Raw genomic sequence first — 13,704 nt, forward strand, 5'->3', positions numbered from 1 at the left:
TCGCTACACTGTGGTCAATATTTATGTCTACGCCGGGATAGTTCTTGCGCTGCTTCACTTGATTCTTGTACCTCTCTCGGACAAGGATGAAGGTGATGTGATATCTGACCCTGTACTTGACATCTTCCATGTGTATCTTTGGGGCGGATTTGAAAATAAAACTGTTCTTACACAAAAACAGTTTGACAAGAATATTTGCTCACAAGTTGAGGTGAAATAAACGATTTCGTCCCGAACAAAAAAAATCAACTGTATGTTTTCCGTGGCCTCTAAAAAAATACTCTAAACGAGATCTTCTGATTTAATCTATTAACAGTGTTTTTGAAGCGGAATTGATATTGCTTGTTAACCACACGAGACAATGTGCTAATGTGTTAACTACACGGCTCAATGGAACTAGATGTCGAGCAACGTCTCACAGAATCCCTGTTAGTAATTCGTCCTCTCAGCTCAAAGGTTTCTTTGCAAAGTACCAGAAGGCTTTACTGGGGTTTTATTGGATGAAAAATGATTGCTACTGATATGAGATGTAAAATAAATCATAATAGTTTAGTTATTTAGCTATCACGGTTTTATTCAAAGTAGGATTCATTAATGCCAAAAAAATTGATTATTTTAACGAGTGAAATGTAAAGGAAATTCTTTGTTCCAATTGATTCTCTCGAAGGAAGATTTATTTATTGCATTTTTACAGAGTGAGGCTATATCCTAATGCATTGTAGAAATTAAAATGAGTTTTTTTGCTAAGGATGTCTTAAATATATTACCGTTTGCTATTGTACACAAAGTATTACCTTAATTATTCCAGCGTTCAATATGTATGGATTTGATAAAAATACTAGACATTTCTAATCTTGCAAAAAATCTTTTCAAAACATCATCGCACCGAGGACGATGTCGGATTAATTCATTGACACGTCGACAGTCGACCCCTTGACCCGGTGAAAAATCTTCGAAGATGTCACCGAATTCGTGCGCCGGCAAAACAACAAATCTCATAATTTAAAATATCTGTTTCGGAACTAAATTGAATAGAAAATTGAAAGAAAAAAATGAGAATAATACAATGAAAATTACATCTAGGAAATTCACAATTAGAAAATGAGAAACAAGATTTGTCCAGGCACACGCGTGCATCCTAATTACGTGCAGCATAGAATCCATATTGACCTCCAATGCGGGAGACTGGTGTACTAGGTGCTTAATACCGCACAAAGAAGCAATAAAAAGGCTTTTGAGGATCATAAACAGACAGACAGCATGTTCGTAACGTTACCGATATGCAGTTTAATGAAACCACTCCAGTCATGCGCTCTTACCTGACATTTTCGACCCAGAATCCCCTCCCACCTCATTGAATCGTGTACTCATGCACCTGGAACGGGAACATTACCGCCTCTCTTCAACGTTCAGTAAATAACTATTGCTACCTCCGACGAGGCAAGAAAGGTCACGGGATAAACGACCATAGCATTAAAAATCACGCTCCATTAGTTGGCAGCTGAAAGAGTTAATCATTGGTTCGACAAGGAGAACTATTTCAGAGTGATAAAATGGACACCAACAGTGAATTGAGCTCATGACACAAAAAACCTGGGGAAGGATGTCTCGTTTGAGGAGCAAAATATCGTCTCTCCAAAGAAGACACATAGAAAGCAATGACTGCTTTCGGCTTCTTAATATCTGCATAATCACTCCCATGTAATATCTCCTAAGGGTCCTATTTGTAAATCATAAAGGGAGGTTCACACTTAACCACTGAGCATGAAATCTATGCCCTATACATTTAAACCCTATTTATGCCCTATACAGCAAAATAAACAATAATGAATCGAATTTGGGCTAAGTCCTGCCACTCTCTCCACTATTGGAAAACAAAGTAACCCTTAAATAAATACCTCCTATCCTGGTGGTTGTTGGATCATCTACGCATATTTACCTATTAATCAATTTTATCTGTTATTTATAATCACAACCATTACTAAACCTCATTTTCACCCCAAATTCTGGCGTGCTTCACCTTGGTTTAATTGTAATAAAAAATATGTGCTGGAAAACAAGTTTTTCAGTTCATCATTCCATGGTTTCACTTGTGTTTTTACCCGAGTGGCCTAATCGCTCAAGAAGAGCGTGAGGTTTAGATTATTCCCTCGGTTTCAGAAATGAATTTATTTGATATTTGCCTATAACTGTCGGCTTCTTGATAACACTATACGAGATCAGCGCTATCAGTCGACCCCTTCACGATTAGTCGACTTCGACGACATCAGAGAAAATGCCAATGTTGGTGTTGCAAATACCAAGAATGTCGAGGTCGGCATCAGTCCCCTCCCCAATCACCCCTCTCTCTCTCTCTGTCGTCTTGTCTGTTGAATTGACCTGACAAACCCATCACAGAAGAATTTAACTTCGAATTTCGACTATTGTACGTTTTGGAACTCATCCCGATATGATTCCCATAGGGTGAGGTCGAACGGGATGGAGTTTTCTTTCAAATTCATCCCGTCATATTTTTGTAAGATTTAAATAATATTAAGTCATAATGAGTAAATATGCAGAAAATGTGTTATGTTTCTCCAAAACATACCGAGCCATGTGTAGATTTTTCTCATATTTATGAAATGTTGCATAGAGGACCTACCTATGCCTACGTTGATGACCAAATCAATTTCAACCTCGACATCGCTAACGACGTCAATATCGCCCACGATGCGTCGGCGACACCTTAATCCAGTGTCGAATACTCGACATCAAAGTTAATATCGACACTCACTCCATATATCGAAGAGTCGTACTGCCCCACTTGTACCTTAATGTTAGATCTAGTTTATACATGTAAAGATAGTCCCTCTTAAGCTTGTCTAGTTCCTTAAATTTACCTTCTTACAATTATTTTATTATTATGAAAATGTTCATAAATTTGGGAGACGATGAGGCCAAACAATTTGTTTTGGTATAATTCCCAACAAAAAATGTTAATAAAAGCACATATATTCTGGACAGAGTATCGGTCAAACTTATGCTCTTCGTATTCCAAGGTTAGTAGCTTTTAAAATACATCAATTATTCGTTTTAATATCAAGGTCATTACTATTATAAGGTAACGCAATATCTAGAGGAATAGATGTTACTATGTTTCTGCAACACTGTTAACAGGGGAATACTGTTTCATATTAAGCTGATTTCCAAAATATGATCCGGCTTTCGATTCTCTTCCAGATTCAGTGGATCTCGGGGAACATGAACGCTTCCTTGCCAAGTGGAAGTGGCTGCTCAAAGAAGGGCTTCCAGAGGAGGACAAAGGAGAATGCTCGAGTTCGGATTCTGTGAGCGAATCGAGCTCCACCACAAGCTAATGACCATACCTAAAAGTTCTCCGCCTAAGGAGAATTTTCCTCATTTTATTTTTGTTTTATCATATATAGTGTACGTTATTGCCTATTGTATTTTTACACCGTTGAGTTATTAAATGAAACATTGTAACAAACTCATGGCATTAGTTGTCACACTTATTCCAGAGTCTTTCATCCTTTTCGAAACGTAGATTACCTAAATGATGATGCAAGAATGAGATGAAAATGATTTAAATCAAATGATAATACGAGGATAAGTTAGTTTTTTAAAACGATGTGATAAATCATGTAACACATTGTTTTACACAGAGTTTACTTTCATAGGTAATATTTTAAACAAAAGATAACACTTATGAGCCGCACACTTACGCAGTTTTCTATTACTTCACTCAAACATGTTTACCATCACTTTACACAGTTTAAGCTACAAGATTGCGTTATATTTGTCCTACTTTGAATACGGCTTTGTTGTAGAAATGGAAAGACAATGAAGAATTTAAAAGTTTTTTCATTCATTTTTCATAAAAAAAATTTCATGTGACAAGAGAAAGAGTGAAGTTTTGTTTGAAAACAGTCTAAAATTTAATTTTAAATCCAAGAACTACATCTCGATCAAGGCGAATGATTTTAGCACTTCATGTTGTTGAATTCATGAAATACGCTTTGCGACGACTTTTTCCGCCAACTTAGACTAAAGTGAACATCAAAAACATGATCGGAAATCAAACAGAAATAGGAATCCCGTCAGATAACCAATAATAATGGTAACGAGCGTGTTCAATGCGGGAAAAATTATTCCTCCAATCAATTCCTACCTCCACAGAAATTTAGTATTTTTAACAGGTATTAATCTTTATCTCATAACACAATCAACTTAATTGAACAATTAGCAATATATTTTATAACTTTTATCAAGCTGACGTTAGCCATTTTACTTGTTGGGATAACTTGAAGTATTAAAATTGATAAAGCGGACAGTTTGATTAAAGCATCCGGAATGACGTGAAGTCATTTTAAACAAATCAAGCGTCACCTAACAAAATTAAGTTAAGGTAATGCTTCGTCACTCAATATAAACAGATTATATTCATCCCTAACGCGGGGAAAGCCCAAGAAGCATTTGAAGAAAAATGAATTAAATATATTTTTCAGTCACGCCAGTAATTTATTCCACCCAAACCATTGATATGGAGTTTTGTTGTGCACGGTTGTGGGAAACATGGCCATTGAAGCAAGATGACAGGCTTAGATTGGAGGCTTTTAAAATGGGGTTGTGGAGAAGGATGGAGGAGGTGAAGTAGACAGAAAGGAAAAAAGGAAGTGGTACGAATGATTGGGAAGAAGAGGCAATTGTTGGGTGAAATCCGTAGGAGGAGGAACTCTGGATTTAGAGCATTTTGATTGGTGGTGGGATGTTAAAGACTGAATATTAGACAAGAGACTGAATATTGGGCAAGCGTGGAAGGGGCAGGAATAGGATAGGGATGTTGAACGGAATGAAGGGATGAAGAAAGAAAACGGAGATGAAGAGGGAGTTGTCGGAGATCAGATTGTATTTTGTTGAGAGAGGCAATGGAATTAGTTTTGTGCTGTTTCCTAGCCTGTGTCCATCTAAAACCAACCTAAACCGATAGATTACCAATAACAATAAAACGGCCTCTGGGCTCAGTTTGGCATTCCAGTCAAAACTTTCTTTCCATCATAGAGATTTTGCCATCAGAGTAAGAAAATAAATTCCAATACTCATGCAGTTCATCGATTACTTATTACTCCTGTTTTTTGCAGTAGTTTTCAGAACATATTTAAAAAAAGATAGTTGTTTGTGGCGGGGGAGGCCAGGTCACTCAGGTATTTTTAAAGGGAAGTCCTCCAAAGGCAATCGGGGCATATAACCATTTAATGCAATCGGATATGAACACTTTGGTTCCATCTCTGCGTCATGTTTTCTCACGACCTCAACGTTTTCCTTCACCTCTTTCATTTTGATTCCTCTTCCCTGGACCTCAACTAATTCATTTTTTTCCCCTTTTTCAATCGAAAAACTCGGTTTCTGTTCATCAAAAGTTACATCCGCTCTCCTTTCATTCCTCTCCAACTGAAAATAATAAGCACGTATTCATTCCGAGGTGAAAATGCTTAAAATGTTCCGGATCCGCTGCGCTTCCATCTCTCCTAAACATTCCTCCGAGGCCGGGATCCAAAACTGTGCTGCCGTAATAAAGTCATTAAAAAACTTCGGAAGAGTGCCACCTCGAATTTTCATGCTTCAGAGACGGCCGTGTAAGAATGAACGACAGTGGAATGGTTTTAGCACCTCCACCTCTCTTGAGAGACGGTTGCGAATGGTAAAGATGCAGAAAACATGTGCCGAGGAGCTACTAATGTGAGAATATCTTCCCGCGTGTTCCTATGGTGGCCACCATTTACACCTGGGGAGACAATTCAGTAATTTGACGTGATTTAAAGATCACGCAGTAGTTACTGAAATGGATGTATGTCCCCTGATTATTATACCCTTTTGTGATTGTAGATTGAAATGGGGACGGAAGGGATTAAAAAAATGGAAAGGTTGGAGCGAAGCGGAAGTTGATAATTATTTAGGTTTATTTTCAGTTGGAAGTTTTATTCTGGCCCTTATGCCTATGGATCTAATAAGTCACTAATTGTTCGTAATTGGTTTTTTTTTGGGGTTCGTAACTCTAGTTTACTCGTCGTCTTTACCCTGGGCGAAGCTTAACATCTTGACCTTTGGGGAAACGGCTGGGTGGGCTACACAGTTGAGTAACGCGGTGGATAATTAGAAAAGTCAACAAGAATATGTAGCCCATCCAAAAGGTAATGTAGGTCACTCCAAAACATTCCCGATAGAAGAAAATCGGAATCATACTCATCCTAAGAAGCTTAAGTTACCAACAGGGATATGGAGTGAATCAATCGTGCCTGGGCTTAATTTTCTAATACTAACCTATTGTTTTTCGACTAGGTTGACACATCCAACATGAAGTTTTGGGGTAATGGGTGATAAAGCGTCCTCAGAAACCATGAAAAATATGCACCTTTGTTCACAGGCGCAACTTAATGATGGTTGATACCACGTATCGATTTTTCAGCTATTTTAAAAAATCATGCAAGAGAAATGGAGGGAATGAAAATGTTGCCGATTACAAAATAGTTATTTTCCAGTTATGACTATCGAGAGTATCATATTTCAATGTTTGAGAGCGGATAAAAACACATTATAACAATGAAAAACAATGAAAAGCGTAAAACTTGATTTACAACCTATTTGATTAAGTGGGACAAACGAAGCGATCTCTGATGAGAAGATGCGTGTTCAATATTCGCAATTCTCATGTTATCGATGAAATATAACCACTTCAGTTTCATATACACGGCAAACGTTCCAATAAATCTACCACTGACAGAGTTAGGAATATTGCGGACTGACACAGTACGGTCATTAATAAACGAAACCCCAAATCCACTGCTTTACATTTCATTGTGTGCAAAATATAGTGATTCAATCGCGTTTTGTGCTAAAGTTATTCAAAATTTACGAGAAATATGGAATATCGTCAGAACAGTAATGCATCATGAAAAATATTCTGTACAGAGACTCTGCGGAGATATTGATACTCTTATGAGCTGGAATTTTCTACTAAAGCTATTAAAAATTGGCAAGAACCTTCAAGCAATAATTTGTGCTGGATTTTTAATATTTTTTAAATACTTTTCACGCATTTCCCTACGCTTATATTCTATTATTATTATTGAAGTATTGTCTTGTTTTTTGCGGTAGTAAGAAATGATACATTAGAATTTTAGGTTGCAAATATGAAAGAATTTGAAGCCGTGAAAGGTACCCGTTTATAATCTTTTCTTATCGCATCTTCATTACGTATCGCATTCGTCAAACGTTCCTGAAGCGATACTCTGCAAGAGAATTTAGTGGATTCAATAAGCTGCTGAGCTCTGAAAATGATAAATTGGTTTTCTGCTTTTTCATTTAGCTAAGTATGCACTTAAAGTTTTCCTTCTTTCTCTAAACTTATTACTCTCTTGTCTGTTATGCTGCGAAATTATATGCACAAACATAACCAGCATTAACAATGCAAAAGTACAACATCTCTCACGGTAATGGAAATTCACACGCTCCTTTTCTTAAACCTTCAGCAGTTTCTCGCTAAGTTCTAATCGATGCCTTGTATTTGGACAAACATTCAGTGGTATCTTTTTTCCATATTTAAAATGAAAAAAGCACTGCATTGAATCTGGAAAAACAGTCAGTGATATTTTTTTCTATATTTAAAATGAAAAAAACCATCATTGAAAGCTATACATGTGACTTAATACGCCATCTCTGGAGTCCTATTATAGTAAATTAAGGCGGTGTTTATCTACTACGCATGCTGTCCACATTCTTTTGAGAACTGCATACGTGAACAATTCGACAGGGACACATTTAATGAAATAAAACCAGCTGATTTTACAATGAAAGAAATGGAAACATATGGTTTCCGTATACTACACAGTTTTCATGGGAATATCCGCTGGTTTGTATTTAAAATTATTCAAAATAACTAAATACATTCTTTCCTACAACTTTGACTCTCCGTGGCATTTTTCATTCTTTCCTTCATCAGGATGCAATTCGCTCATTCTAGGGCATGAATAACTTTTCCTGAAATTTGAATATTTTACAGGTCATTCCAGTTCCTCATTACATCAGATCCTCTTTCTATCTGGTTATTACTCATGTAACATCATTTTTACTTATCACCATGTAGTCCTATTCACTTGACACAGATCTGGTATACGTGAAGAGAGGAACAGTTATGGTCGATTTTGTTAAAATCATTCTTCGAAGATAATTATGATAGCTCGATTAACGCATATACTGTAGTTATTTCAATAACTAATCGTAAAATTTCGATCCATACTCATTTGAAGCTCAATAATACGTCTTATAATAACCAATGCATTCCCAACCTTGGCATACCACGTTTCCTTACTCACTGAGGATACTGTTACTTGTCTGAGTATTTTAAAGACATATCACAGACCCCGATTTACTATGGTAGATCACATAACGTACATAAAATCAGGGAGATAGATAGTAGAACTGATAGATTTAAAATGCCGTTTTATCCTCTTAACATTAGAGAACAAAATAGACATGACAGCAACCGCGTAGGAGATAGTTAGAACTGGCGGTTTATCTATTTTTTTTCCATATCCTGAATGTTCTTTCCTGCATATAATTTTTCTTATTTAATACACCCATATTTTTAGCAATTCTACAGTATGATTTGAGTATACATATGCAGTTATTGAAAATGTTTGCAAGTAAATAATTTCTTTCGTGTGATTAGCATTTTTCGAGTGCATGATCAAAATAATGCTTGCATAGAGGTGACATGATAGGGGTTTTCAACACATGGATGGTAATATAACATCCCCCGCCACACGCCTTTCCGGCGGCTAGCGGGGTATTGTGTGGATGTGCACATGTAGGTTACTTCATATTAGAACAAAAGCATTAAACTCAAGTTTAATGTAAGTTTTTAATGAAAGACTTCCTAACGCGAGGGCTTAATGTTGAGTTGCCATTACACCTTGAGACAAATCTCAAAAATGGCATCGCTCCTCCATGGTAAAAGGGAATAAAAAGGTTGCCCCGTAAAAGTAGTCTCTGCATTCGATGAAAATTATCGCAGCGACATATTTGGCAACGCCGCCCTACAACACCACAACCACCCCCGATGCCACCCCCTACTCACCGCGGCTGGAAGCGCCCAACAGGCGTTCACATGACACACGTATGCACATATACACCGAGCTAGCGACATAAGTAAACCGTGACGCACCCTCGGGGCTACGTGTGTCCCGGTGGGAGACGATGAGGTAAAATTTCCTCGGCAGAAGAGGATGGATGAATGGGGATGGGGTGTGGGTTGGAAGGGGAAGAAGGGGGTGGGGTTGGAAAGGGGAGGAGGAGGATAAAAGAGAGTGATGGGAGAGGAACCGAAGGCGGTACCACTGCAGACGTGAGGAAAGGGGCGATCGGGGGGCGGTGATGATGGGGACGCCAAAGACATCCGTTCCCCGTGATACCCCATAGGGAGAGGTAGGTATCAATGTTGCAGAATGACGACGAGAGAGGGCAGGAGTGACGTGTTATTTCGTTACACCCATTAATGAACAAGTTAAATGTAATTCTGTAACTTACATGACATGATGAGTGACATATTTTATTGCGACTAGCCTTAACTTTCGATTACGTAGTTATTTTTCAACTCGCATTTGCGCGCAACAAATATTTTATCTTGTCACTTACGTTAACGTAAGGGTAAAATTTATTTTGTTAAATTTATAAAGAGAGAAGTATGGGTAAATTTATGTCAATAATAAATTCGTCTCGACCGGGTGAACGCGTTTCCTCAACTTTCACGTAATTCTACAACTTTTTCTGCATACGAATGTCATAATGTCGTTGATCTAGTCTCTTTATAATCCCTCTGTAATAGTTATAAACTATAACCATCTGGTGTTTAAGTATCATCTGTCTTTGATTCCTTAAAATCTGTCCTTTGTGTTTCTATTACATCAACCTAGCTAGTTGCCTTGGTTAATTACTCGCCGATGGTTGGTTGATTACTCGGTCTGGTCTACCGAGATATTTACATAATAAATAAAAATTTGATGAGGCGATCTTTGAAAGCAAGCTCTTAAATGGCTGGTGTGAGGTACGTCTCCACCTTGTGGGAGCGACAGATTTAAGACATTTTATTCATTCATATCCCCTGCAAGCCATCGCTAGGGTGTGTGGCAGGGGGGTGAACACACCAGAATAATTTTACCCGAACATGACCCTGCCGCAGTCGGACAATGTTATTATGATCCTCTATCGTTCGTGGAAAAAATGATATCATAAATTTATCTGTTCTACACTCAATCCCTCTAATTTTGTTAACATGATCTCTCCTACCGTAGTACGATGGGGGTAATAATATATTTTCAACACCACTGCTAGGAGACCTCCTTCCAATTTATGCAAGAGCTACAATCTATAATTCAACCTTCGCTCCATAAGTGATTCCCAGCCTAGCTGCTCTAATGTCACGGATATGCTACGAAGTTTATCATAGCAACGTTTCATATCATCAACGTTTCGTATCATATCTAGCTCCTCTACGCTGCACGCGATCCAATTCGACAAATTAATCCAACTTCGTGAGGATCACATATACTTGCAGCATATTCTAAATGAGGCCAAACCAACGACAGATAACATTTCTCTTTTACCTTATCATCACATTTACCTGGTACTTTGCTGATAAATCCTAATTTTTTGTTATCTTGTCCACATAGTCCCCGTATGTGTTTCACCCAGGAGAGATCGTAAGTGCGGGTAACGCCTTGGTATTTAATTGAGTCTAAACATTCCATTTCCATGTTCCCAATGCCGTTGGCGTTCGGATGGGCATTGCTCTTTTTGCAAAAATTTATGGCTACGCACTTTTTTACGTTTAATAATAATTGCCAAGTGTCGCACCAGTGTTGTATAGCATTAAGGTCATCTAAAAAAGCTGCTGTGTTCTCAGGATCACAGTAAAGCACTCCATCATCGGCCAATAAACGTATTTCACTAGTGACTACGGAGTCAATGTCGTTAGCATCAAGTAGGAATAGAAGAGGTCCGATTACGCTTCCCTAGGGAACACCTGAAGTAACTTCTACTGCATTTGAGCTAACTCCATCCAACACTAATCTTTGTACCCGACCATTCAAGAAGTCTTTAATCCAAACCGGATATTTTTATCTATGCCATACTTGAATGCTTCTAGCTTTGCAAATAGTTTACTATGGGGTACTTTGCCGAAGGCTTTCTTAAAACCCAGAAAAATCGCATCCCCTGGAACATTGCTTTCCCCCGAAATAAGAATATCATGAACAAAAAGCGCAAGTTGTGTCTCGCAGGATCTACCTTTCCGGAAACCGTGCTGATTTTTCATTAATAACATCTGATTATCGAGGTGTCTCACGATCGAACTAGAAACTAGCTACATACTCTAAAACCTTACACGAAATGGATGTGAGGGAAATAGGTCTGTAATTGCTCGGTTCCTCTTGTCTCTGATTTCAAATATTGGCGATACGTTATCCGTTTTCCAATCGCTGGGAACCTTGTGATCTTCCAGCGACTTCTTAAATATTATTTCTAGATACGGCGCGATTTCCGAAGCTAGACCCATTAATATACGAGCGGGTATTTCATCAAGCCCGGAGAATTTATTGGGCTTAATATTTTTCAGCACACGCTCTATTCCATTATATGAGATTTCAGTTTGGGGCATGGGTTGAACGGGGAACGATTCGGTAAGCTATCGGAGGTATCCTGTGAGATATTAGTGAAGACGCTTTGAAAGAAGGAATTCAATAAGTTAGCCTTTTCCAAACTGCTGGATACTCTTTCGCTTTAACCATTTTTGAGTGAATTAACAGTATACATATCTTCCTGAACTTCTCTGACGCAATACCAAAACAGTTTTGGATTCTCTTTCAAATTTTCCTGAGGAGGTAGCTCCCGGAATACTGCTAACCCAATCTCTCTCGTCTCGGCCTATTGTAACACTTCCACCGAGCCGTGGTGTCGTCCTTTCAGTACGGGTTTGACTTGGGAGAAGAGGAAGAAGTATGGTGGGGTATTGGCTAAAAAATTTGGATCCTCGCGCACTTGGTCGAGAAGCTCTTGGCAGATCCGCATTCGAGTCTCCTTTTGTCCGTCCGAGAGCATTCGCGGAATCAACTTCGCATACACCCTTCTCATGCCCATGTTTTCGTCAAAATCGATGCACATCACTTTTAGGAATGCCGAGTTCATCAGAAACCATGCGAACTCTTGATCTATGATCCCTGTCCAAAAAAACCTTCACTCTTGCAAGATTTTTGTCACTTTTTGAGGTCGAAGGGTGTCTTCAATATCTTCCCTACCCTCTCGAAACAACCTGTGCCACTCAAAGACACTCTATTCACCCATAGGGTTATCATCATAAACTACCTTGGGCATGTCATGAGTCTCTTTCCCGGATGTACCCAGTTTCACGCAAAATTTGATGGCGTAACGCTGTTCCAATAACCGGTTCATGACGGAGAGTACGAGGTCACGTTATAGAGGTTTCGCAAACGAACGATCCGCAATCCGAAGAGGCTGGAAGCCAACTGCCAGAGACCTCCAGCCTTTCCTGACACTCCCCTCCCTTGAACCCAGCCAGAGAAACCGCCGCTTGTCCATCTATCCGGTAAAAAATAAGTCATACAACTTTTGGGACAGATCTTTTATATTCAGGGTTGGAAGAAGCTTGAATCACTAAGATTGCATGTGCACCTAAAATAAATACTCATACACCCTAGATAAATACAAATTGGATTAGTTTAGAGCGATATCAACTCCTGATTTCCGGAACGGGAAAAAAAATAAAATCTTAGCCAAAGCTCCTGCACTGAAAACCAACTACTGCCTTAACACATTTTAGTGACGGTGGCTTTGCATACCCTTATATTAGATTAGTACGCATATTGCATAGTAATAAGTACGCTAAATGGCGTTTGCACATAGGAGCCCTTTGCGTATAGCTTAGTTAAATTAAGCATTAAGGAGAATATTGATAGAATTGAGCTCTTACGGCTAGTAGTATTGAATAAATGAAAAACTCCAATAGCCGTAAACAGTTTACCTTTTTAAACAAAGCACGAATGAGATTAGATGGCTAACGCCACAAGTCAAGGATTGGGTAAAACGTAAAAAGGAAAGGGATAAGAAAGGTATTACGTATTTCGGCCCCAAAGTAGCCCTCTTCAGCGTACTGAAGGTGAATTGTCCCGACAACACAAGTCGAAGTGAGCTATTTGTATTCACCATTCTTATCCCTTTCTTTTTTACCTTTTACCCAATCCTTGACTTGTGGCGTTCGCCAACTAATCTCATTTGTACTTTGTTTAGAAAGGTAAACTGTTTACGGCTAATTGAGTTTTTCATTCATTAAGGAGAATAATTAAATTCTTGTACGAAATTCAGATCAAGATTTTAATAATAAATAAACGGTTACCATCATGCTTACGTCATTGTGAACATTAGATTTTACATAGGATCATACTTAACACAATCAGAATTCATGGACTGAATTTACAATAAAGTCAAAACATGATTTTGAAAAGAGATAGCTGAGTAGGCTAGCCGTGATGTGAATATATTACTACCCAGGGATCTGATAATCCGATAAAGTTTGCCAAGATCCACGAGAAAACAAGTGGAGACTGAGCGGTTTCGAAAAATATTTACATTTTCCAG

General features: G+C 38.4%; 1 protein-coding gene across 1 annotated transcript in view; it reads left to right on the forward strand.

Annotated features, from left to right (window-relative positions):
* LOC139696476 (platelet-activating factor acetylhydrolase 2, cytoplasmic-like) overlaps positions 1 to 3,474 on the forward strand; it is a 99,043-nt gene extending 95,569 nt beyond the window's left edge. The window contains exon 11 of the mRNA XM_071595260.1: positions 3,220 to 3,474. Coding sequence (XP_071451361.1) covers positions 3,220 to 3,356 — 137 coding nt within the window. The 3' untranslated portion in view covers positions 3,357 to 3,474. The remainder of the gene's footprint in view (positions 1 to 3,219) is intronic.
* The last annotated feature ends 10,230 nt before the right edge of the window (positions 3,475 to 13,704 follow it).

This window comes from Hetaerina americana, unplaced genomic scaffold (genome assembly GCF_022747635.1).
Source record: "Hetaerina americana unplaced genomic scaffold, ioHetAmer1.1.p SCAF_7, whole genome shotgun sequence".
Classification (NCBI taxonomy): domain Eukaryota; kingdom Metazoa; phylum Arthropoda; class Insecta; order Odonata; family Calopterygidae; genus Hetaerina; species Hetaerina americana.